The sequence below is a fragment of the Cryptomeria japonica genome, chromosome 8 (genome assembly GCF_030272615.1).
Source record: "Cryptomeria japonica chromosome 8, Sugi_1.0, whole genome shotgun sequence".
Lineage (NCBI taxonomy): Eukaryota > Viridiplantae > Streptophyta > Pinopsida > Cupressales > Cupressaceae > Cryptomeria > Cryptomeria japonica.
Window position 1 is genome coordinate 722,201,126 of NC_081412.1, and position 26,582 is coordinate 722,227,707.

General features: G+C 34.3%; 1 protein-coding gene across 1 annotated transcript in view; it reads left to right on the plus strand.

Moving 5' to 3' along the window:
* Positions 1 to 8,831: 8,831 nt before the first annotated feature.
* LOC131074331 (PRA1 family protein A1) overlaps positions 8,832 to 26,582 on the plus strand; it is a 31,364-nt gene continuing 13,613 nt past the window's right edge. The window contains exons 1-7 of the mRNA XM_058010925.2: positions 8,832 to 9,203; positions 12,334 to 12,374; positions 12,480 to 12,558; positions 24,922 to 25,008; positions 25,092 to 25,183; positions 25,386 to 25,457; positions 25,550 to 25,691. Of these exons, the coding sequence (XP_057866908.2) occupies positions 9,046 to 9,203; positions 12,334 to 12,374; positions 12,480 to 12,558; positions 24,922 to 25,008; positions 25,092 to 25,183; positions 25,386 to 25,457; positions 25,550 to 25,653 (633 nt within the window). The 5' untranslated portion in view covers positions 8,832 to 9,045 and the 3' untranslated portion in view covers positions 25,654 to 25,691. The remainder of the gene's footprint in view (positions 9,204 to 12,333; positions 12,375 to 12,479; positions 12,559 to 24,921; positions 25,009 to 25,091; positions 25,184 to 25,385; positions 25,458 to 25,549; positions 25,692 to 26,582) is intronic.

Consider the following 26,582-nt stretch of genomic DNA (forward strand, 5'->3'; position numbering starts at 1 on the left):
TAGTGATGATTACTTTTCATGATAGTGCTCCAAAATATTAGATTTTGACTATGCCTCTTGTGAGGCTTTGCACATCTTTTCTATTATGTAAATGCACTAAAATAAAGTGTCATATAAATGTATACTTTTAGGGGGTTCCATGTTTTTACATCATGGGGGTTTTATTTGTTGTTCTTGTCAACTTGTTGAGGTCTAAAAGACCACTTGTAATTTGTCTTCGTTGACCACCTCTTGACATAAACATTGTAAGAAATCAGTTCTCAACATATATTTCTATAAATGCATTCATATAACATGCCACAAAATTGAATGTGTGTTTCTTATAGAGGGAATAGTAGATCTAATGTTGGGTCTCGTTCCCGTGCACGTCATTGTGCCCAATTTCAGTTAGTTTGCCACTATTACAATTCCTCATCGGCATTAAGGGGGGAATTATGACATTTGTATTGCCAATGCTTTCTATTTTAGTGGAGCAATGGAGGAATCTCATGGAGCCTTATGACTTCACAAATTTGCAAGGTTTTTTCATAGACCTACTCTTTTATATCGCTCATGTGGGGGATTCTTTTAATGGATTGATATTGTGAGATTCATGAACACTAAACACTTCTAAGTAGTGTACTACATGAAACTTGCACTTTATTATTGGTGTTCTTTGATAATCCTTGTTGAACACCAAACGCTTCTAAGTAGTGTACTATGTGACACATGTGCGTTGTTATTTGTGTTCTTTGATCATAGTTGTATCTCTTGATCTACATCTTTTGGAGGTTCATTGATTCTGACATACACTTGTTCATCTTTTAGTGGAATTTGTAGTTCTTGGCGCGCTTCATGAATTCTTCATCATCATGTTCATATTTGAAGGAGGATTCATCCTTTTCTTTCTATCTTTTAGAGTAGAGTTTTGTTCCTACAGAGTTTTCTCCCTTTCTTTGTTTATGAGAGATTTTTTATTTGTACCTGAATACCTAATTAGGCCATGTTGGCAAGACTCGTCATTTATTTTATTAGCTCACTCCCTAAGTTTTGCTCAAGGGAGGGTGTCAGTGTGAAAATTTGTTTTACCTAAATAGTTTGCTTTTAGCCTACTTAGTTGAGTCCTATTCACACTATGGTTAAGCTCACTTCTAGAGATGAGATATTCACTCCTCTCCCTATGGGAGGTTCGAGACACTTGTTATTGTATCCTCCACATATGTACACATGTGTCATCTACCTTGAGGATTACTCATAGTTGGTTCCTACCATCTCTTCTCACACCCTACTTGTATATATTGGGGTGTTGTAACTTTCTTTTTCATATCCTTTTTATGCATATTGGCTATTTTCTCATTTGTAATGTTTATGATTGTTATTTGGCTAACTTCTGGTGTATAATCTTGTTGGTGATTATTTGGCTATGTCTCTTGGATCTTGGATCCTCCAAAACCAACATCAATAAAGGAATTATCAAACTTATTCCTAAAGGGAAGAATGAGCAAACTATTGCAAGTTGGCAGCCATGAACCCTCCTTGATCGTTATATATATATATATATATATATATATATATATATATATATATATCTGTGTGTGTGTGTGTGTGTGTGTGCGTGTGTGTCTGTGTATCTTAAATAAAGAAATTATTATTATTAATTAATATAATCAACGAATGATTATTCAAAACTATTAAATATTTATTAATCAATAATAATATTCTTGAAATATTTAAATTAATATTATATTACATAAATTATAAACAATAATATTTGTTTATAATTTATGTAATATAATATTAATTTAAATATTTCAAGATAAATAAATATTGATTAATAAATATTTAATAGTTTTGATTAATCATTCATTGATTATATTAATTAATAATAACAATTTATTTATTTAAGATATATATATATATATATATATATATATATATATATATATATATATATATATATATATATATATATATATATATATATATATATATATATATATAACGATCAAGGAGGGGTCATGATAGTCCACCCTTCCTGAAATTGCTTGTCCTCAAGCAATTGACTATTTTCTCAAACCGAGTCATCTCCCAATAAAAACACAAGGTATACATAGATAAAGGTATGAAGCATACATGAAGTACACACACAATACATGTATTAAGCATAAATGAAAAATTATACACATGAATCATACACAAGGGTACACTTAAGGCATGAATCATTCATAAGGTACGTAAACAAGTAAATTCATGTTAAACACAAAGTGGGTGCAAATCAAGTAATACACATGAAGTTATTTAAACACGTGCAAAGTTTGAAGTATACATGGAAGTCTTGACGCATAGATAAAGTAATACCTATAGAAATATCCACAAATACACATAAGATATAAATTGTACACATCACATGGAGATGCAAAGAATGTATAAACACTCCTTGTACAAACCCAATACATTGAGCATACACATGAATACATAAGATCTCAGTCATACATACGAATACACATAAGGTGCAAATCCAAAGCATATAAGGCAAGAAGAATCTACATCAAGCATGGAGTATACACATGAATATTCACAAGGTGTAAAGCATGGTGAATACAATTAAGGTGTGCAATATACAAGTGAAATACAAGTAACACATGAATCATGTAGTGCATAAGCAGGGGTTTACATAAGTTATGAAGCACATAAAGTATGAAGCATGCACATGATTTTTATTAAGTCATGAAGAATATATGTATGTGGTTATGATAGAATCACTTATGTAGAACAAGCATACACTAGATAGGAAGCAATTGCGTGTAAAGCATACATGATACCTACACTTAGAGAATGCACATTGGGTTAGCATTCTGAAAACACATCAATCTTGAAATAACTATATTTAAGATATGAAGCATTTGAAAAAGGCATATAAAATGCACATGGAATAACACATTGAAAACATATCAATCATGATGTGAAGCCAGTTCAAGAGATAAAGCATACATTAGGAAGGTGTGTGTGACACAGATATGTTGAAAACATGACAAACATGGAGCAATCACATAATTATACAATACAAGTATACATGTACACATATAAAACATACAATGGAGCAAGCATATTGAAGACACAATAAACACATAACTATCCACAAATTATGAAGAGTATATACATTTAAGAGAAACATACATAAGGCATGCAGATACACTTAAAGCATGAAGCAATTCACTTAAATACATATCAAACATGTAGCACAAATCCATAAGTATATACATGAAGTATGAAATAGCACACGTGTAAACATAAAGTAATATACATAAGGCATGGAGCATTCACATAAAATACAAAGTAACATACCAATACATTGAGGCACAAAGTATGCGCATAAGACATGTAAGGCCTGAAGCAATACACAAATATATGTAGGGTACAAAGCACATATAAGAAAGACACTCTTGGAGTGGACATGTTGAAGACATATCGGTCATGAAGCAAAACCTAAAGACACAAGCCATACATATTGAAAAAATTAGACATGAAGCAACCTATGAATACACGTAGTATATATACAAGGAATACACGAAACATACATTAGAAAGGTGCATGATATAATCATGCAGAAAACATGACAACATTAAGAAATCTCATAAGAATTCATACAAGCATGAATGTAAATTATAATATAACTTGTGATGCCATTAAAACTTAAATCAATCCATCCCTTTTCCCAAAAGAGGGCTTGGCTATCTAGGGCGCTTGAAACCAACTCTCAAGTTAGCCAAGATTGCTTAACTCAGTCCATTCACCCTTGGGGCATGCAGCCTAGATTTCAGGAGGAGTATTTCACCCTTGGGGCATCCTATCGGATGGAATTACTTTGCCCCTCCCTAGCAACCCCCATCTCCCTTGGGGATTTGGAGAAATACGGAATTGATTATAGTCTTAAGACAGTTTAAAATATTTTGTATATCAACTATTTATTTATCTATTCATAATTTACTCTTCATTGCAGTTGGACTTGATGTTGAAGCGTACCTCAGATAGTCTTGCATGGCTGAGAATATAATATGTTGTTTCCAGTGATGTTACTAAATACTTAAGTGTTTATATCGAATACCAATGATTGGTTTTCTCATTTTGCTCCACGTGAGCTTGAGTGGTTTGGGTTGTTTGCCCTTAAATCATTGCCCAATTGTTCACTCATTTTGTTTACTTTTCTAAGCATTAATTAACTCCCTACAGGATGACGGGATCATAGCTCTAATACCATTTGTAATGTCCCCTACTATGTTTTGATCAATTTTAACCATAATTAATCTATTTTCAAAGTACTTATGACTTAAACTAACTTGATTAAGAGTCAACACTACTTTAACATGAATCAAATCTGGAATGTTCTATCTTTCTTTAGTCAATCAAGTACTTGCTATCTTACCATACTAAATAGTTAACCTTATTTTGATTCATTTATAGATCATTATGTATTTATTAATTGTTATTTATATGAATTATTACTAATTTCTAAAGGTATTATATTAACATTTATTATTATAAAAGCCAAACAAGGAACTTGAAGAACTCAAAGTTGCTTCGGCAAACTATGACCTGCTGGTCAATAAGGTAACTAATCTTCTTAAGTCTTTGTAGTTGTTATTTGTTGTTTAGGTCTTTTATCTAGTTTTTCGCTTTGTTGTTCCTTTCTTTTGTTGTTCATTCGGTTTACTGGCCTTTTTGCCAGTTTTTTGTAAGTTGTTTCTATGATGGTCTGGATGCTCTTTGCTGAACTATCTTATGCTCCTATGTTAAAGGTTTCGGGTCCTTAAAACCTATTTTTCATATTAATCAGAACATTTATTATTATCAATATCTATATTTACAATCGTTATATTATTCCTTACTTTGATATGAGTATATGTATACATAAATAAATAAGTAAATTAAGTAATATTAGCTATTATTTGTGTATTAGCTAATATCCTATTATATAAATTACTAATACTACTATTTAAACATTACTTGTTAGTAATATGTTTGGTGGCTGGTCACGACAGATAGATCTGACGCATGTCATATCTGGTCTACCACTATCATGATACTTGGTATCCTTATTAAATACACAATGCACTCTATATTAATATTTTAATTAATATTAAATTTTGCATAGAAGCACCATCGAACTTCTTATAGTAAGAATACATCCCCATGCATACCATCAAGGTCAAGGATGCTACCGCCTATAGCTTAATACAGTTTTGATCTGTTCTGATCGGTGGTTTCTATTTGTCCACATGGTGCCTTATCACTCGATCACAAGTCTCTAAATGTTTGGCCTACTTCAAATTAAGGCAATGTGATATGTAGATATATGTCTTGAGTCGACCTATTACCTCTACTTCCCTCCAATGCTCCTCCGCAAGCAAACCGCATGGCCCATATATATATATATATATATATATATATATATCCTTAATGGAATGGAATGATTGGAAGCCTAAGTCTTCCAAGGGTGGCGACCCGTGTCTCTCTACTAAGATTGTTGATTTAGTTGATAATAATATCGCTCCCTTAATTATTAAATAAATAACCAACTATCAAAACATCACTATATCAATTGATACGGGGCATGTAATATTAATTTAAATATTTCAAGAAGAATATTATTGATAAATAAATATTTAATAGTTCAGAATAATCATTCATTGGTTATATTAATTAATAATATTTAAATATTTCAAGAATAATATTATTGATAAATAAATATTTAATAGTTTTGAATAATCATTTGTTGGTTATATATATTTATTTATAATGATCAAGGAGGGGTCATGACATTGGCGACCAATTACCCTATTAAATACATCTTAGAAATTCATACCAAAGGCTTTAATTATCAAAACTAAACCTATTGCTCAAGGCATTGTGAGAACATAACAAATAGGATTTATAAAAGGAAGATACATACTTGATAGCTTAACGTTGGCTTGGGAGAATATGTCCAGTTGGCCCACCAATTAGGTCAAAATGCTTTGGTTGCGATACTAGATTTCAATAAAGCATATGATAGAATTTGTTGGAGCTTCATTCTTAAAATGCTTCAATGGCTGGGATTTGGACCAAAAGTTCAAATGTTGCTCAAAGATGCTAATGCTCACCTTATTATCAACAAGGCTATACTAGATTCTTTTGAGCTACAACGCTTTATAAGACAAGGATGTCATTTATCACCCTTTGATATGTTCTTACAACTAATGCCATGGGATATCTTATCCAAAAATCCTATCAGTTGAAACTTATTAGAGGAATTTCTATTCCCCAAAATAAGGTGGTTATTTATTCCCACTTTGTTGATGACAGTATGTTATTCTTGCAAAACTGTGAAGATGAATTGAACAATGCCTTACATATTCTAAACATGTATTGTTTTGTTTCCGGTTCTAAGCTAGTGTGCAATAAAATCAAATTTTTGATGATCTAGTTAGACCCTATTCCTCAATGGATTCCTAAGAGTGGAAGCAACTTAAACACAGAGAGATAACTAGATTTATTGGTATTCCCTTTGGCTTGGGTGTCTCTCTTTTTGAGATGTGGGGTTGGTTTTTAAACAAGCTCAAGAATAAGCTATTCAACTTGGGTAATACATTTTTATCTCTAGCTAGTGAGATTCAAGTGGCTAATAGGATTCTTATTGCTTCTCATGTCTATTACTCATCTTGTTGGATGCCATTCAAGCAAGGTTAATGTGCCAAATGAAATAATTCATATTTTTTTTGTGGTCAAAGTGGGATGGAATTGTTGGGTTCATCGCTTCTTCTTGGGCTCATTGCATCCAACCTAGACATAAAGGCGGTTCGAGCCTTATAGATCCCCAATCCCAAGAAAATTGTCTTCTTGCTAAATGGATTATTAGAGCTTCTCATGGATATGAATCGTGGAAAATTTTAGTTAGCCAACGAATTATGGAAGCTTCAACTAAGAGGAAGTGGAAAGATGTTAACTAGTTCGATAAAATGCTTTTATCTCCCTTTTTTTAAAATAAGAGCTTCTTTTCCTCTCCAATCTATATGGAAAGCTTGGCAAAGAGTGTGCCAATTTTTGAAGTGGAATGAGTCTTCCTTGCAACATGGTTTTAGTTTTTCTTCTATGTCAATATGGTGGAATAAACTGATTTAGTATCACAATCAACCTTTGGCTATTAGCTTTCCAAGAAATGTCCATTACTTGTTAAAAAAAGGGGTTAGATAATTTAAGGATATTTGGGATTTTGACAGACTTGATTGGGCATAATTGGCTAATATCAAAGATCATTATGGGATGAAAAGCAATTATAAATAGTTCTTGATTTTCATTTAATCATTAGTGCTTGTTGATCTTGCTACAAAATTATGCACTCCAAAGGAATGCTATCTTTTCAAGGATTGGAAATGATTGCCTATCAACCATTTTTATTATTTTCCTTAAAAAAAATTCATAACCATATTCTTCCTAATTGGCCTCTTACTCCTTGTTTGAAGCAGAAATGGAAATGCAAATTTAGCTTCAAGTTTTGGTCTAAAATGAGTTCTTAGATTTGGAAATCCAAGGCTAATTTTGATATCCAAGTGTTGTGTTGGAAAATATTACATTGCAAGCTACCTATTGGGGATAGATTGAAATGTATTATAGTTCAACTAGCTTGTGCCCTTTTTGCCACAATGTGGAAAGTTTGAAACATATCTTTTGGGATTGTCCATTTGTTAAAAATAATATCTATAGAGACTTTCCTGCTATTTTAAACCATGAATTGAATTGGAAAGAAGTTATCTTTTATTTTGGTATGCAAAATGATGTGATTGCTAATTCAATTCAGTAAGTTATCTTAAATAATATATGAAAAAATAGATCTGGTGTTGTGTTTTATAACAACTTTCATTAGGTAACTGGTAGTCCGAGGATTTACTTTGACATATTTCTTCAGATTGTATTTCTTTTTCCACAAAGTCAAGCCTTATGCAAGAGGAACATGAATTGTGCAGTTTCAGCTTGATAACAAACTAAGTCATTGTAAAAGTTTTATACAGCTTATGTAACTTCTAGTTCTTTCTTGCAACCTTGTTGCCGAGTTTTGATTGTATAATTTTTCACTTGGCTAAGTCATTGTAAGAGTTTTATTCAACTTAGGTTCTTTCTTGCAACCTTGTGGCTAATGTTTGATTGGACAACCTTCTCTAGCTACCTTTGGTAGCTTTCTCTGTTGTATTAATTATTTGCTTTGATCAATAGAAAATAATATATTATATCCTCATATAATAACTCTTAAAATATGAAATACTTGATTACTTATAAAGATTTGTACCTATTGACTATTTGATAACACCCTTAGATACTATTACCTATTTTTTGATTGGTAAATATGTTTTATATTATATTGTAAAATGTTCATACATAATGAAGTAAATAAGATTGTGGCTTCAACCACCGAAATGACTTTGAACCAGACTAGGGATCAAAATCTAGCAGTTTGCCCATTACATATCTACAAACCACCCCTTCATACTATATTCTATGCATTAATCTTTACTCATTGACAAGACAAAGACTAAGACCAGACCATCTACTCTTACGAACAAATTTTATCCATACAGATTATATTTCATTAAAAAAAAAATGAAAATAGATCTACCGTATAAAATAAAAATTAATTTTGTTTTAAGTTTTATTAAAAAAATTGAATTTGATTTTTTTTTAATTTTTAATTTTAAAGAGGAGCATTCTACAACTATTAGGGAGAATGAATCAACATAGGGTTTCAAGTTATAGAACTACCCCACAAAACGCACAGAAAAGGCCAAAAACATTTCACACGGCACCTAGAGACATAACTTGTAATTTGTTTCTTGTAATCTTTAACAAATAACCGAAGCCAGACACTAAGAATTATACGTATCATATAACAAAACAAAGCTGCAGGCTTCGATTCCTCTTTTCTCGAATTCCAAGGGTTTGTGTAATAAATTTCCTCTCATCACACGTCAAGGGTTCAATTTCCTGGTTCGATTGCTGAAGCTAATTCGAAAGTCAGGGTAAAAAACGTAAAACACAATGGATTGGGGGAGCGTTACTGTGGAAGATCTGGTGGATGCCCTTCAGGAAGTGGATTGGACATCCCCTCCGCGCCCTTTGAATGAATTCTTTTCCAGGTTCACTGTCCCTCGCAGTTTGTCCAAATGGAACAGCCGTGCCAAATGCAACCTATACTAGTAAGTTTGAAACAAAAATGGTTCCATTTTTCTGTTCCTTGTTTGCCGATTCTGAATTGCATATTTATGTGTTTATCGCGAATTTTTGTACGGTTTTGTATTGCGTATTTTTGTACAACTATGTATTGCGTATTCTTGTACATGTATCTGGAGAAATTTGTATTGTATTTTGTTTCTTTTGCCGCAGAGCCGAATGCAACCTCGAGTAGAAAGTTAAATTAAAAAAAAATGCTTGCTTTTTCCGTTCTTTATTTTGAGATTTTGTATTTCGCGTTTTTGTATAATTTTGAATTGAACATCTTTGTACTATTTTATGCCAAATGCAGCCTCTTACAGAGAGTCATAAAAATTATAATGCATTGATTTCACTGATCCTTATTTGCCAATTCTGTAACCCGTAGTTGTGTATATTCTTGAATTGTGGATTTTTTACCATTTTGTATGCTTATTATTGCATTTTTTTGTGTAACTATCTGCAGCAGGTTGAGTTGTTGTCTGTTTTCCTCATCAGTGTCAATTGCAGATTCTGCTAGAAAAAATGAAAGAAAAAGATCATTTATCATCCTGCTTCTTTTTCTTCTTGTTTAGTATTTGCATATGTTTGAACAATTTAGAATTTAGAATCATTTCATCCTGCTCCTTTTTTTTCTTCCTGATGATGGATCACTAAGTGTGATTCAAAAAGTCAATCAAATAAATGATCACAGTTTAATCCAAAAGCTTGTTTTCAAATTAGAATTGCATATATTTGTACAGTTTTGTATTGAGGTTTTTTTATACATCTACCTGGAACAAGTTGTGCTGTATTCTGCTTTTTATTTTTCCTGCATTTTAGTTACAAAATATAAACATTTTGATGGTCACTCCTTACCTGCTTATTTTGTTTTGCATATTTTGGTAGCAAGTCGTGTGTTATATCCAGTATCTCATTCGTAAGTTAATTGAAAAGTACTATGATTTTTACATTTCTTGTTTGTGAAGTTTTTATTGTGCGTCTTTCTACAAATTTTTAAAGATAATATTAGAGGGAGTTCTATAGGGGCACTCCTAGGAAAGCAAGATTCAGAAAACGTCCATAGGTAAAACAAACATACAAATACCTATCCAAACGCACACAACCAGACTTGCATACAGTCAAATGAAACACAAAAGAAACTGCCTACATACTAATTCAAGAAGCTCTAGAAGAGCCCTGCAGCCCTCCCACCAGCACCAAGTTTAACATCTAGACTTCCATAACCTTCAGCCTCCTACTTGACTCTTTCAGTGCATCCTTTTGCAGACACTGCTGCCTGCCTTGGTGGCTTGTGAAGATCACCACATCAAGTATCAAGAGCTGGAAGCTTCTTCCCATGAACAACCTCTGAACGCTGCTTGGTCTGTTGTAGAATGCCACCCTTGAAAGAATGAACCATGAAAACGCTTGTAACCTCCAGAGTGCCATGGCTGTTTGAAACTGAAAGTATTTTCACCACTTTCCTGATTTCGCTGCAGAATATTGACAGATTTTCATAGTCATGGTTCATTTCCTGCAATCTCTTCTTTCAATGTAGCCAATTCCGAACTTGTATCCTGAACATTCACATTCCCAGCAATAGCTAATCCATCTATGCTGGCATCTGGAAAACAGTCCTCCAACTTAACCAGTGGTGGGAACAACAAGAAGTCCTAAACTCTAGACTGCACCTCTGCACTAGGGATCACTTCATCGAATTTAGCAAATAAGTCTGCTAAAATGAAAGCCCAAGAATGAGCCAAACCAAAGTCTGCTAGACCTTTAGGACTGAGAATACTCCTGACCAAATTTAGAGACAGAACAGCTGGACATCTAAGATTTTTCTTCAGTCTACAAATTAGATACCTTGCCTCAATGAAAAAGATACCTGCACACTGCAGAAGAATGCTTATGAGCCATCATAACAGCTGAGCAGGCCCATATCGACAGTGATAACCAAATGCAACCCTTTTTAAAAAACAAAAGTTATCCTCAGCAACCGACTATAACCCCTGATAGAAGTCCACAAAACACTCTGCCACACACCATATTTGAAGAAGGTGATTTACATGCAGTAAATACCCAGGGATCAAAGCACACACATCAGTATGTGAGCTAAGCCCGCCACATAATAACATTGAAGCTCAGGATACGGACCAATCATTAGTAAACATAATACTTGATGAAAGCCAACCATCTCCTATCAAAACACCTCTCAAGGAGGCCTTTCATCAACAATAAATTTGCCTAGGCCTTCCCAAGAGGCTATATGGGTACTACAAGCAACATAAAAGGTATCTGTTCAATACCCATATTGTTTAGAAGGTCTGCTGAATATGCCCTCAAATTCATTACAGAGAAGAAGCATCTCTTCTAGAAGGTTATGTAGCCTCTAGTTTGGGCATGAGACATGTACAAGCTTGTAATCACACTAGTTGAATCATCTTTGGCAACAAACCACTTACACCCAAAAGATCTTGGTAGAGATATGCCAGCCACAGACTCCCATTCTACTTCATTGTTAGTCTTCAGACCCAGAAAAAAATGATCCACCTTTAACTAGAACTTGTCGGATCTCTAATTATTGATATATAATATATCTACTAAGGTTTAATTATTTTGGTATTGTGGATTTATTTATTTGTATTGATTGATTTTAATCACAATTTTTTTTTTCGATTTTTTTTTTCCTTGCTAAATTTCATCTGAATTTTAGTGTTTCCAAACACAAAGATAAAATCGAACATGAACATTAAGACCTTGTGACATAGATTCTAGGTGATTTTTATGAAGGTTTGTTTGATGGATGAGTGTGTAAATGTGATTTTTCTCTTGCTAGCTTTGGATTTTTTTTGGTACTTGGAGAATTATAGAGGGAAGAAGTCAAAGGTCATAATTCTTTTGCTGATAGCCAGTGTCAGTTGCTAGAACTTATGTTTTTCTCTTTAGTATCAAAATTACTTGTCTAGAGATGAGTATCTTTAGTACACACTACACCCAATGATGCCCAGAAACTGTCACTTTATATTTGTTGCCTCAAAAGATACCTTATTTTATTTAGATGATGCTTTGTAATTTTGGGAAGTTATTACTGAATGTTTATGATTTAATATGCTGTTTAAATTTGATGTGCAGCTACCGCACCAACTACTTCATAATCATAACATTCATTCTTGGTAAGTACAGTAAATATTGATATTTGTGGTTCTGTCATTCTGTCATGGTTGGTGTGTTGGGCTCACTTCTAACCCATAATTTTTAACTTTATTTATTGGCTACAGGGTTGGCTTTTGTGAGGAATCCCCTTGCGCTTTTGGCTGCTATTCTGGCAGGCTTCAGTATTGCACTTTTTAATGATAGGTAACAGGAACTTAATCTTTAAGGGTTTTGCTATTGTACTGATGTATATTGGACTTCTGTATTTGCCATTTTGTTTGATAATTATTTGTGGGAATTGAGTTGATGGTTAGAAATTTATTATGGTGATTTTTTTGTTCTTGGAATCTAGAGAAATATTTATTTAAACTCAAAAATCAGGGGCTTCAATGGTTATAAAGATTATATCACCTCTTGTACTCCCAAAAATGACTTCAACATTTTTCTGCAGGATAAAATGTGTCTTGCAACGGTAGTGTTGTGACCTATTTCACACATCGCCCCATCGCAGATGGGGACCCCCTGTTTTTGCTATTTAGGGTTTTGTCCTAGCTCTGCAGTTTCATAAATCCATTTTTTTTGAGAGTTTTGAGTTAGAGTTTCTGAAGTCATCTCGAGCCAAATAGAGGAATCATGTTTGAACGTTGTCAAAGTGCTTAGAAGATCTGAAGGACGAGGATTGCAATTGCTTTGGGTCATTTCTGACAACTTTCTATTTTTAGGAATTTCCGTTTTTTTGCTTTTTTCTAAATTTAGAAAGTTTTGTTTTTGGCACTTTGGGCACAGTCCGGAAAGCAACTTTTTTTGGCTTGTTTTTTGCTTTTTTAGCTTTTTGGTTTTTTCTGCTTTTTTGAAAGTGGAACGTGGGTTTTGTTCCTCAAGCCATTTGGTCAGTACCCTTGTCTTTAGATTCGAAATTTTTTTGCCTCTTAATTACAAAAAGAAAGGTTATGTTTTTTTTGCTTTTTTATGAGATTATGGTTTTGATCCTGAGGCCATATCATTACTACCCATGTTGTCAAAATTGAAGAATTTGGTCTTTAAGCAGGGTAAAAACCCTAATTAGTGTTTTGTTCTAGAAGATCATTCCTCAAACCATTTCATCACTGCCCATGTTCTCAGAATTGAAAAATTGTCTAAGTGTAAAAAGCAAGGTGGAAACCCTAATTAGGGTTTTGTTCCATATAATCCAGGTATGAACATGCCAGATCATATGTGAACATGGCAGTTTGAATGAAAATGGTTTGAAAGAGCAAGCATGGTAGCAAGGTCAAATTTGCCCAAGGACAAGGATGGCTAATGGAAGACAAAGTTCGCCCAAGTAATGTCTGAAGCATTTCTAACTCCGCTCAAGCAAGACATGGCCAATGGTAGGACATCCTTCAAGTCCGCCCAAGCTAAGGATGGAAGCATGAACATGGCACAAACGACAGGAAGTCTGCCTTGTCTGATCAACAACCAAGTCCGCCCATGTCAAGGCACCTTCAAAGTCCGCCTAGGCATATTGGAACGATGGCTAAGACTCTTCAAAGTCCGTCCATGCACAAACAAGGTTGGCAAGCAAACGTCAAACTCCTACCTTCAGTTAATAAACCCATGGCAAGGGTTAATCAAACTCCTACCTATGGTCAGATTGTCTAAGACAAAGCAAGTTTGCCTAGACATGATGTCTAAGTATTCTTCAACTCCGCCTTGTCCAAAGAGGAGCCAAGTACGCCTTGGCATGAGACTATTCAACTCCGCCTTGAAGGTAAAGAGCACTTGGCAAAGGAACTTTAAACTCCACCTAGAAAGACATAAGGTTGGCATAAAGCAATGATGTCTAGACATCCTCAAACCTCGCCCATCATATTGGAAAGATGGCAACACATTGTTAAAGTCCGCCTAGCCTTGAGGTACATGCCCAAAGCACTTCAAAATCTGGCAAGACACATGGTGAAAGTCAAAACAAAGTTGGCAAAGAAGCTTCCAAGTCTGCCAAAGCATGAGGAAGCATGTCTAATGAAAGCTCAAGACCATCAAGGATTAAAGCAAAACAAGGATCAAAGACATGGCATAAAGCTTATGAAGTCCGCCCAACCTTAGAAGATGAAGATGTCAAGAAGAAGTTGAAGTCCACCCTAGTAAGGAAGGTCTAACAAGCATGAAAGTCCGCTAGGCACATAAAAAGATGGCTGAACCATGGGTAAAGTCCAACATGTCTAAACACCTCTCAAGTCCGTCCTAGCAAGCTATCCTTCAAGTTCGCCAAGACATGGAAAATAAAGATTAAAACAAGGTGGTCTAACATGCTTCCAAGTCCGCCAAGGTAGAAAAGCAAAAGATTTTTGGCAAGACAAAGTTTGAAAAGAACGACTTGGCAAATTGAAGGGTTTGCCCACAAGGAGAAGAATAAAAAGCAAAACAAAGAAAAGTTTGGATGGCAAAGCCTTTGCCAAGTCCGCCATGTCTAAGAGAAGGCAAAGTCCGCCCTACCTTGGCATAATACCTTCCAAGACCGCTTAGACATGGCAAAAGGGTTTCAAACTTTGCCCAAGGGGATAAAGATTAAAGACATGATGATCAACTGGCCATGGCCAAGAGAGGAAAATGGCTAAAGGAAAAACAAATTTGAAAAAAAATTACACATGAAATCAAGGGTCAATCAACGAATGGGTTGGAAAATAAAACTTGACACATGAATTTTTTTCAATTATTTTCCAACACTCGGAATTATTTTCGAAAGGAAGATAATTTCAAAACTTCAAGAAAATTCAATTTGAAAGAAAGTTCTAGAAGATTCCTTAGCCAAGGATGAAAGTTTGGGAGAGAAATAAAACTTTCCATTTTGGAAAGATTAAAAACACTAAAACACAAAAAAATAATAAAAAACTAGAAAAAACACAAAAAACAAAGACGAAGCTTCTAAGTTTAAATTCCTTTAACTCTATATATTTTCAAACACAAGAACAAAGTGCTTTTTTCTGATTCTAAGACAGAATTTTCAGAATTAAAGGTGAATTTCAGTCACAAAGAACAATTTCAATGATCCAAAATCTGAATTTGACTGAATTCTTCTATTATTCTGTCTTATTTCTCTCAAAACTCATCAATTTCTAGACCAAATTCTTCACTTTCAGTCTGCTTTTTTCGCAGAAATTTAGCTTTTTGACAAGCTGAAAGTGAAATTTTCAAGAAAAAGGGTCTGAAAATTATAATTAAAATTGGCAAGTTGTCTTGAGAATAATATTGAATTTTCGTGTGTTATGCAGGTTAATGACCACCAAAGGAGCACCTTCCAGAAAAACACCAATGAAGTTTGCCAGTAAAGGAGTACAACTGGAATCCAAGATCAAATCTAAATGGAAGAATGTCATAGACACTCACCTTGGACATGTGGACTTTGAAGAATTCAAAAAGAGAATGTATGGGTATGATGGATACCTGCCGGCACCCATTGCTTGTTGGATGATGAGAAATGGCATCGTTCAGGCAGTTGGATTTCCTCTGGCTAAAAAATGTGCTGAGTTGATAGTTGAATGTGCTATTCATTACAATGTACAATCAAGAGAGAACATTGCGCCTGATGGAAGGGTTTTAGCTAATCTTTCAAAATTAGCCATTCAAGAGACGTTTGGAATTCCAAACTACAATATCTCCTACAAGACCAAAGAAGATACCAAGAGGATCTATGATAACTAGTTTGAACTCTGTGCAACAAATATTAACAAGTCATGGTTGGAAAAGAAATGACCCCAAGGGAAAATGCCAAAGAATTTGTTGCGCCCATACTTTAAAGAAGAATATGCTGATATCATCCCACTGCTGAATAGGGTAATGGGCAGCCCTGATGGAGTGCCATTTGAGACATGGATGTACTATTTCATTGATGAAATTACCTCGACAGTCAAGATGTTCAATTGGTCTTGCATAATCAACAATAATCTTCATGAACAGTTGATAAATTTGGAAAAGACAAAGACATTCTACATGAGCTCCTACATTATCTACTCATTGGCCATAAATTTTAGATAGTCTGGACTGGTCTGCAGAGGCATAGTTGGCAATGGAGAAAACGAATTCAAGTCTTATGATTGTTACCCGCAGTTGAAGCTTAAGGAGAAGAGCCATTTCAAGCGAGTCAATGATGCATTTTCTGATGTATATCACAGGGTCATTACAAGGAGGAACTCACCAAAGGTTATCTACAGAGGCCAAAAGTTTAATCAGCAAGTATGGATCGTGGTTTATCTCGTTTCCGAAATTTACATACATAAGAGTTCAAGGTTTTGACGGTCGTCCTTACCGACTTCGATCTATCCAACCAACAGAATGGTCCTACTTGAAGTTCTTAGACAATTAGAAACATATCAGAGCTTCAAAAGAATAAGATAGAAGGTAGCTATATCCTTTCCATTCTTTATTGGAAATATGCAAGACTCTTATCCGACACCACAAGCAGCTGAAAGTGCCAGGCTAGAAATGTAGTGGTATCCCTTTACATTCTATTGATATAGAGCTAACTATGATCCTCACAACAATATTGGATCAGTGAATGGAGAAAGATTCAGACAGAGTAGACATGATTTTTGGGGAAACGCTGCAGATGAATTTGTGTTAGAAAATAGGATCTTAGGATACTAATCATTATAAACAAGATTATAAAGTAAATGAAATATGAAACATACATGCGTAAATGTACACATTACACAAGATATACATGGGGAAAACTTGGCTCCTCTTTACCTTCAAGTTCAATGAATCAAGCTCACTAGTGATGGCACAAACTCTGAGGCACCTACCCCTGATGTCTATTGGTCCACTCTTTCTTAATGTAATTTTCTCATTGGCTAAACTGTAACAAATCCTAATTAGGGTTCTCATTGTAAAATCTTGGCCATTGATGGAGATTCAATCTTGGCCATTCATTGTAAAGGAGCTCTCTATAAAAGCTTAGACTCTTCATTTGTAAAGACTAATAGTTAATAGTGAATAATTGGTTAATAGCTGGTAGTAAATAGAATAGCTAATAGTAAGTAGAATAGCAATTAGAGTAGATTAAGAAAAGGAAGAATTGTTGGTATGACTTGTAAATGAGATACTCTTTTCATTGAAGTTATGGTGAAATTTGTTATTTCAACAAGCCTCATGGTTCTACTTCTCAATTTATTTTCATGTTGATTAGATTGAATGGAAGAAGTTGTTGAATGTATTCATGTGGAATCCGCTTAGTCCATACCACCAGCCTCTTACTGATTGGGAGCGTGCCTTGCAACTGGAATAACATGAGCTTAACCTCGAATCGTCCTACACTCCTTGTTTATGCATTAACTTGAATGGTGATCAATGTTTGGCGGTATTGGTTCGAACATCTTTGAAACGTCCTTAGAAGATTGCATTGAGCTTGTGTCGAATTGTTCAAGTTGATGGTGAGACCTAGCTTGGTAGGATTCCACCTATTCATTTATCTATCTTCTTACATTCTTAGGATTAGAATAGACTCTCTCAAACCCTACCTCTTTTGCTCTTTTTTTAATCTTCCAATTGAGTAGATAGGACCTAAGTTCCAGCAAATCAAGCATTCAAATGCAAGTCCCCTTGTGATTCCAGCATAATCACATCAAACCAATGAGCTTATCCACACGTACTGACCCTACATTCATGAACCTTGGAGTCTTCTCAAATGATCCTTAAGCTAATCTTCAGCATTTGAGAGATTTTGTTCAAGAGAGGATAAGATACTTATGGTATTTTATTCTGTGTTCGCATGTGCATAAAAAACACATCAACACTGTCCCAACAAAACATCCCTAAAACTGAGAGGCAGTTGATCAGAACATGCATTAGAAGGTGTCAACTGATTTCCATGCTCACCCTTTCCATGATAACGCCACCCTTTAGACTCAAGACACAACTCTGAGTTCATTTGCTTATCTTCTTCTTGCTGTTCTTCTTTATCATCCAATAACATAAGAAAATCTTCCCATTAGCATTGATCAATCTCTTGACTGATGAACTAATTTACATAGAGATTTTAGACTTTGCAACATAAGAGTTCCAAGTGAAAACTTGCCCATTCAACCAGAGCATATACTGATTTCTTCTTCTAAAATACATAGCATCTTTGATGAAGAGGGATGGGGTACCAAAAATAACTCCACATACATCTAAAGGAATTTTATCAACCAACACTTCATTTCTAAACTCTGTATTGAGCCTCAAAATCAACTTAAATTGCATTGTAACAGAGATATACACTCTTGCTTCAATCACCCTAATTAATATTAATGAGGGTGGTTTTCAACCTTCAAGCCAAGTTCATTAACTGACTACTAAGAAATGATATTTGACTGTGAATATGAGTCAAACAAAGCATCTACCTTTTTACCTTTATAACTTGAATCTTGATGTGGAAAAGCTCAGAGAAGCAAAAATCTCATTTTTTTTTTTTATTATACCCAATTTTTGCGAATCTTTCCCACGGATGCTTTTTACCCCTAAAAATCTCATCTTTTTAAAAAAAATCATTGACTGCAATTTTCAACAATTTTTTTTTTGCATTTAAATTGTATCTGAAACCTTAACCAATCTCCTGCCAACTTGTGAAACCCTCGAAACCTGTGAAATGGCGAATTATTTTATGAATAGTGCAGTTTTACAATATTTTTAAGGCACAGCTATAAATGGGAGCTCGTTGGGACATGCATAGAAGGAACAATTAGTTGCAAATTTGTAGGGAGTCAGGAAGCGGTGCATTTGAGTCAAAGGTAGGCAATTTTTTGCTGTAACGCTACTGCAAATACACTCTATATTTTCATGCCATATAAGTAGCATTTACATAAAATTCAACCAGCACATACAAATATATGAATAAATTGTTAAATAAAATATTCAATGTGTACATCACAAGGATCTTTCAGTTTAAATTAACAAGATAAAAATATTAAAAACCATTAAATCTATCTTATTTTGGTTGGGCTTCTGTCCAAAGTGATAGTATTTTAATGTTATGACAATTGAATGGTCTATATTTCAAGGTTATATCTTCGCTTGCCATTCATACTTCATAGTTTGTGCCTATTTTATCATGGTTTAAGTTTATCTATATCAGATGCTAGGATTTCTGTTAATACTGTCAACACTGTCAATATGCTGTTACACATGGTTTTATTTTGTGTCTACTTCTTATCTACGTCAAATGTTAAATAAAATTTTCAAATTGTACATCACAAGGATCTTTCAATTCAAATTAGCAAGATAAAAAATGTTAATTTTTTGTTTGGTGAGGCTTCCATTCAAAGAGAATATTTATTGTTATGCTAGATGAATGGTCTATATTTTGAGGTTATAATTTAGCTTGCTGTGTCTACTTCATATTTTATGTCTTCTTCATCATGGTTTAATTTTGTGTCTATTTCTTATCTTAATTCTTTGCACAACTAAATTGTTATTGTGAAGATTGGTTGGTTATTTGGTCCAAAAAACATTTGATGGTCTGTCTTGTTCTACAGTGATAGCCTTGTAAATTAGTTCTTTGGAAAATGCTAATTTAGGCTCTCTATCATATCATTGCTTTGCTTGATGAATATGACAGTGCTATAGTTTCATTTTTTATGGTCTCATTACTAGAAGTGAAGAGCTAATGTTATGTGTAGGTCATCTTTGTCTTCATAACATTTTATTGTTCTCTTAAGTTGTAGCACATAAACCCTTGGCTGCATAAAAACATCAGCTTGATGTTTATATGTAACCCAATATTACACCAAAATGTCCAATCTTTGTGACATCAAAATCTTGGTCATTGTGATTTTGTATCCTTATTATGATATTATGCATATTTATCCTACATGTGTTTTTTGTGTCTATCTTCTACTTCTTTATATGAGTCAGTATTTTGACTAAATTTGAAGGTTTGGTTTAATAGCAAAGCTTTTGAATGTGACTTGGTTTTGTACGTAGAATCTTTGAAAATGTATAATTCATGACCATTTGACTGTACCTGTTATGAGAAATGGTTTCTCTTTTATCGATTGATTACATTTTTATTTGGATGATATATTCTTTGAAGTTTCCAACTTGAAAATTTCACAGTGATACAATGTTCTTTTCTTTTATCCTACTGGGATGCAAACATGTTTATTGTAGTCATCTTGAGGTCTTACTAAGTTTTCAAAGTTTTTAGAGTTTGTTATGATAGTGCAGTCTTTATGATGAAACATTTTGATATTAATAATAATTTAGAATGTAGTGTTGTTAGTAACATTTTACTATCCACTCACATCATACAACAATACTAGAGGTTTACTTGCATATCATTCAGTGAATTGTTTTATTGTTAACTTAGCAATAAGTTTATCAACTTCATACAAAACTTACCATAGAATCTTTTAGTAGCAAAGCTTACATACTACACTGCATTCTGCTATTTTATACAAACTTTTTATTTGGATAATTCATGGGTTAACAATGTATTTTAGACAATTTATGGGCTAAACTCTTTATTTTATTTGCTTTCTATCTCTATGTAATGAAAATGCCTTCAAATTCTTTGTATCTTTTTCAACATTTTTAATGTTTTTTCCAAATCCTATTTTTTCCCATTCATATCCCGATTTTTTCAAAAAATCTTATACTTAAGTTTGCCAAGTTTTACCCCAAAAGATTTTTGCGCCTATAGAAAAGCCTAGTGATCTCCTCTTCATAAAGAGAACTAACATTCACCAAACTGGCATCCCTGCAAATCACGGCAGAAGATAATCTCATCAACCTCTGACTTGCAATCAAGTTGTTCCCCTTCTCACATAGGTGATGCTCTTGTCATTCTCTTTCTTCATCCTTGAAGGTGCCAACTTTGAATGCAACTTCCAATATCTTTTTCCTGTATGTCCATCTCTTACAATGAGAATAATGAAACTTTTCTCTGTCTTTGCCTTTGGGATAGACTGCAGTAGTGACATTTTTCTTGCCTCTGGCCTTGCTATTATCTTCATTCTTTTTTCTGATAGGCTGCTACTCTTCACCTTGCTGCTCTTCCCCTTCTTGTTTGGCTCTAGGGTAGTGCATTTGTGCATGCCTCATGAATGTCTCAGGGTTTAGCCATTAGGACATGTCTTGGGTTAAAGCCTTCAGGATAACTCTTTTCAGGTGTCCAAACAACCCATATATGTATTTCATCAGCACTTCTCAGTCCATGAAATCTTTCCCCAACTGAACTGCTCTTCTCCTTAACTTACTGGTTAACTCTTGAACACTGTATCCATGTTTTGACTGAAGTAATGTCTCTATGTCACCATTACTTCATGACAAGTAGGGTTAAATTTTTTTCTTAGCAGCTATTTAAAATCCTCTTATATGGAGATTGGTGGAACTTTTCAAAATTTCAAAGAATGTGCCCAACTCTCATACCATGTAAGAGTATGCGTGGAAAAATATCATTTAGAAAATGAGATTTGTTGATGTAGAGATTAAAATATACCTTTATTTGAGAAACTCATTGATCCAACTTAGCACTTATTGCACCATCAAAAGGCTGAATATCGATCTTGGCCTAAGCTTTGAAAAATTTCTCTTTGAGAGTTTTCTCCTCGTTCCTGCTCTGTTTTCTCAGGTTCACTGTCTTCTTGATACTCCTTTGGAATTCTCATTTTTACTATCAATATTAACATCATGCTCTCAAACCTACTGGTCTTCTCGTCAATGATGGAAATTCATGTAACATCTCTAGCCAGTCTAATTGTCACGGCCCACTCTCTTGTTCCAATTTCAACCCTAAAAGGGAACAAGATTCCACTTCCACTATATCTAGTGAAGGGCATAAAATGGAATTAACCAAAACAATTGGAAATCCCACAAACACAGTTCTAACTTTCTCTAATACCTTTTGATCCAAAAACTAGGATGGATCTTCCATATGCTAGTCATCAATTTCTGGATTTATTTAGAGAATAAAAATTACTGAAATTGATTAAGCATCTGGGCAACAGAAATCAGGAAATAGGAAATGAGAGCACACATCACCTCAAACAGGTTACAGATATTTACCCTGGAGAAACCCTTGTATGGGTAAAAACCCCAGAAAATGTGAGCACAATCATGCTTAATTTTTTTTGCAAAATGGCATCAATAAGGTTTTGCCTCTCAGGTCTGTACAAGCATGGATCCCTCTTTGATTCTGCTCTTCTAACTCTAAAATTCACTCCCAACCTGCGCAGCCTTGTGTTTTGTTCAATACAGTCAAAACAATTTTCCAAAAAAAAAAATGGAAACCTATTCTATAAAAAAACTCAAATCTGCCTTCTATCCCTCATCCATGTATTTCTGGGTTACAAAATGGCTGATGATGTCTTAATTCTTGTGGATGACCAAAAGACAAAAATGAGGTGTCAGCAGCAAACCTGAAATGCCAAAGGATATTTGTTTTGGGCATTTTTAATCAAAATGTGGTTTCTATTTATTGTGTGGTTGCTGTTGCATTTTGGTTGCATGTCTGAGATTCTTCACCAGATGGAATAATTATGTCACTACTGGATATTGCCAAAAATGTCATCCTTTTTCTGCAGGTTAAAGTGCGTCCTGTAGCAACAAACTCAACCTGCACCAACTGTACAATCATATTTCACTTAACTGCAATGTTTTTTTATGGATCAGTTTCACTATGCCCACTTGGACTTGTATATGACAGACACCAACTGCACCTAGTTACCTTTCCTTCAATTCCCTTGCTATTAAGACAAGCCATGTCATGTTTCTTGTCAATGTGATCACAGAACCCAATTTAGTATTTCAATGGTAATTTTGCCTATTTTTAGGGTAAGCACATTTCTGAAAGATATTTCCAACAGCTTGTAGGTTTTGTATATCATCCCATACTTTTGTATATGTTCAAAAGTGTTATTATTTGATTTCCAGGAGCTAATGTTCCTGTTATTTAGCTTATACAATGTCTGTTAAAATAAAATTCTGCATCCTGATATGAATCTCTCTAAATGCCAGTCAGGTTCCATACACCTCTTTTTAGAAAGCCAACTATTTTGGTATGAAGCTTTTAGATTTCTGTCTGGTTTAGTACCTACCATCTCGAAAGAAATGCTTTCCCTTAAGGTTGCACAAGTTGGGCACCAAGACAAATTCTAATAACCAAAATAAAAAAAGCTCTCCTTTACACTCCTTGGCCCTGGACTAAGACTTCAAGTTACACACTTCATTTAAAGTCATAAATCTCATTTCATGATGAACTAGACATTTTAAGTTTTTTCCAATTTGTAATTTCTGAGAGAATAAAGCCATTGAAGATTTTTGCTCCCCTTTGGACTGTCTATGTTCCTGCAAATGTTAGTCCAAGATGAGCTTCTGAACAAAAAAATTTTGCTAACTCCTGTTTTGTTCTGATTGTCTTGCATGGCACTTGGGTTCCCTTAAGCTTGTGTCTGTTTATTCATTCCTAAAGGATCTTGTACTCATTCTTGTGATGTCTCACACCTGTATAATGTATACATTTTTTTAACAATTTATTTACATGTCACATGCAAGCATGCTTTTTAGTATTGAATACAGACATTTTCTTGCTCAATTCAGGGCCTTCTGACTATTCATCCACTCAAACATGTCTTTTGCATGCACCGCTATGGATATTCTTCTGCCAAGGTCTTTATAGAGACAATCTTTTTGTATATGCAGCACAGTGCATGTTACACCTCTTAAAAGTCTTAATATCTGGTATTGCTAGACTCCCAGTGCAACTGAGATGAACCTTTTGAATGACTTCCTTTCAACATTGCTTTTCTTTGGAAAACAATTTTAGAGATCTTCTTTATATACAACTTTTCTCAAGGCTATGATTGAAGGGGAAGAATCAATGCTCCTTTAGAATCTCTCAGGCACAGGTTTGGGAATCCTTCCTTGATGCCAAATATGGGAATTCAAGATAAAAGCATCACGCTACTGATAAAAATAGTGGTTACACCATACTAGCTACAATACCCAAATGAGCAGCTTATAAAAGAAGAGTTATATTGTTATAGTATGTCATGATTCACATTACACATAGTATATGTAGAACCTCACTACTTGAATGAGAAGATTTACAAAGAAACAAACTTTTTATAATATGCCATGACTCCTCACATTATGCATGGAATACGTATGAGCTCACTTGACACTTAACCAAATAACTTGAACCTTTATCTTCACAATATATGTTACGGAATCACATATCTTATTTACATGACGATCAACCCCAAATCTAATAGTTACATTAATTAATAATTACCCAATGTGAACCACACATTACATTTCATACACCCCCAAAAATATGATGTTCTTACATTCCTGTCTATTCCAAAAAAATTATTGTTGAACTCAATTATCCTCATTGGAGACAAATCTCTGAACTCCAATTGAAACATGATTCCGTATGGTGTACTATATATGTGGATGGCATGCATTTGTGCTATTTATGCCTTTTCTGGGTTACCTCACTGCAGAACTAAAGATGTATTTTTCCATTTTTGTGCAACTATATAGGTTTGGCATAAATGCTCTTGCATAATTGACCTTATTTGACTGGTCCCATATCTTTCCTATGTGCAGCTTTGCAATTACTTTTAATGAGAAGGTGACAAGAACTGTACGGCAGTTTTCCCCACATCTAGCTGCAAAATTGCGGCCACCAGTCACGTAAGTCATATCAATTGTTTTAGAACAAAGCTTGAGAATTCACACAGACAATCCTTACATATTCTAATTGAAGTTGATTGCAGACCTGTCATCCGAGGACGTTCAGTTAGGAGGACAAGGATGATTCATATCTGTGGTAGACCCCGTTGGATGTTTGTTCTATTGTTTTCAGCAGGTAGGAACACCTACATATCTTCTCTCAGTTTGCATGGTTTTATGATCAATACTTGTTATCTACAAAATTTGTTCTTAGGGTTTCTGTGTTCTTATTTTAAGTCAGTTGCAGATTTTATAAAGTCTCATGTTTACCTTTTCTTATTGTTTGTTTGTTTGTTTGTTTGGTTGTGAAATCTGACATCTGATAATATTCTTTACAGCCAGCACTTTGCTGTGGTTTGTATCATGTGGTATCCTAACGGTTATCTGGGCACTACTAATAGGCCTGCTGTGTAAGCCTCTGAAGCCTAAGTGTGGTAGTTGGAAAAGTTCGGTTATAGTTTTCTTGTTATGTCTTTTTTGACTTTGGAACATTTTATGACAGCAACACTCCTCCATGCAAGCTTCCGTACACCAAATCTCAAAGCACGGCTGAATACATTCCGTGAAGAATTTCGTGCAGTGTGGCGGAATTATAGTGATTTTTGAGGGAATCAAGGAGCTACTAGAAGACAAGATTAGTTATTGTGAGTATATCATAAATTTGCACTCCATCTTATGCTAAGGGAGGCACACCAATTGTTTTTATTGATGTGATATATCTATTTGCCTGTGTGCATGTGCATCTATCACCATCTTTCTTTGATATTGTAGAGTTGTTGCAACGTCTTCAGTAAATGTGTTAGTATCTTTTGTGTTTCATGTAGCATATTGCTTGTAGTTTCTATCAATATGAATTTATGTAGTTTGTGTAATGTAGGCTCATTGGAAATTTGAAACTTTCTGGTGATCTTTTCTTTGTGTTGGGTTCACATGCCAAAGCAATTAGGAGTTTCATTTTAGAATACTAATGATTATGTGGGTTCTCATCAGAAGTCTTTTCCCCTCCTGTGGTCTTTTTTATTGAGTGAGTAGGGATCTTAATGTGCAGCGGACAGTGATTAACATGATATCAACTAGAAAAGCTAGCCTGAAGCAACATTTTTGCAACTGTCGTTTTTACATTGACTGGAAATTCTAGCCTGAAACTACTTTTCTGCATCAGGTTTATTTTGACATTGACAAGAAACTATAGCCTGAAAAAAATTACAACTACCATAGGAGTTAGGGATTTATTACCACCTTATCTGACTGGAGAATGTTTAATGTTTTATGTGCCAATAATATATTTTATGAGAAGTGTATGAATCTTACAGGTTGATTATATATCACAGTGAAACAGTGCTTGAGTGGTTAGTTGTTAGAAAGAATATATCATATTGATGCTTATAACTTATGTTCTGGGGAGTCTCGAGACACAGATGGGGGACATTGGGGATGGGTTTCGGGTGCAGGGGGACCAAAGGCCAAGATTTGGGTATGGCGAGGGGACTGCTCTACAAATATCTATATCACTTACAAAAATATTTATAAAAAAA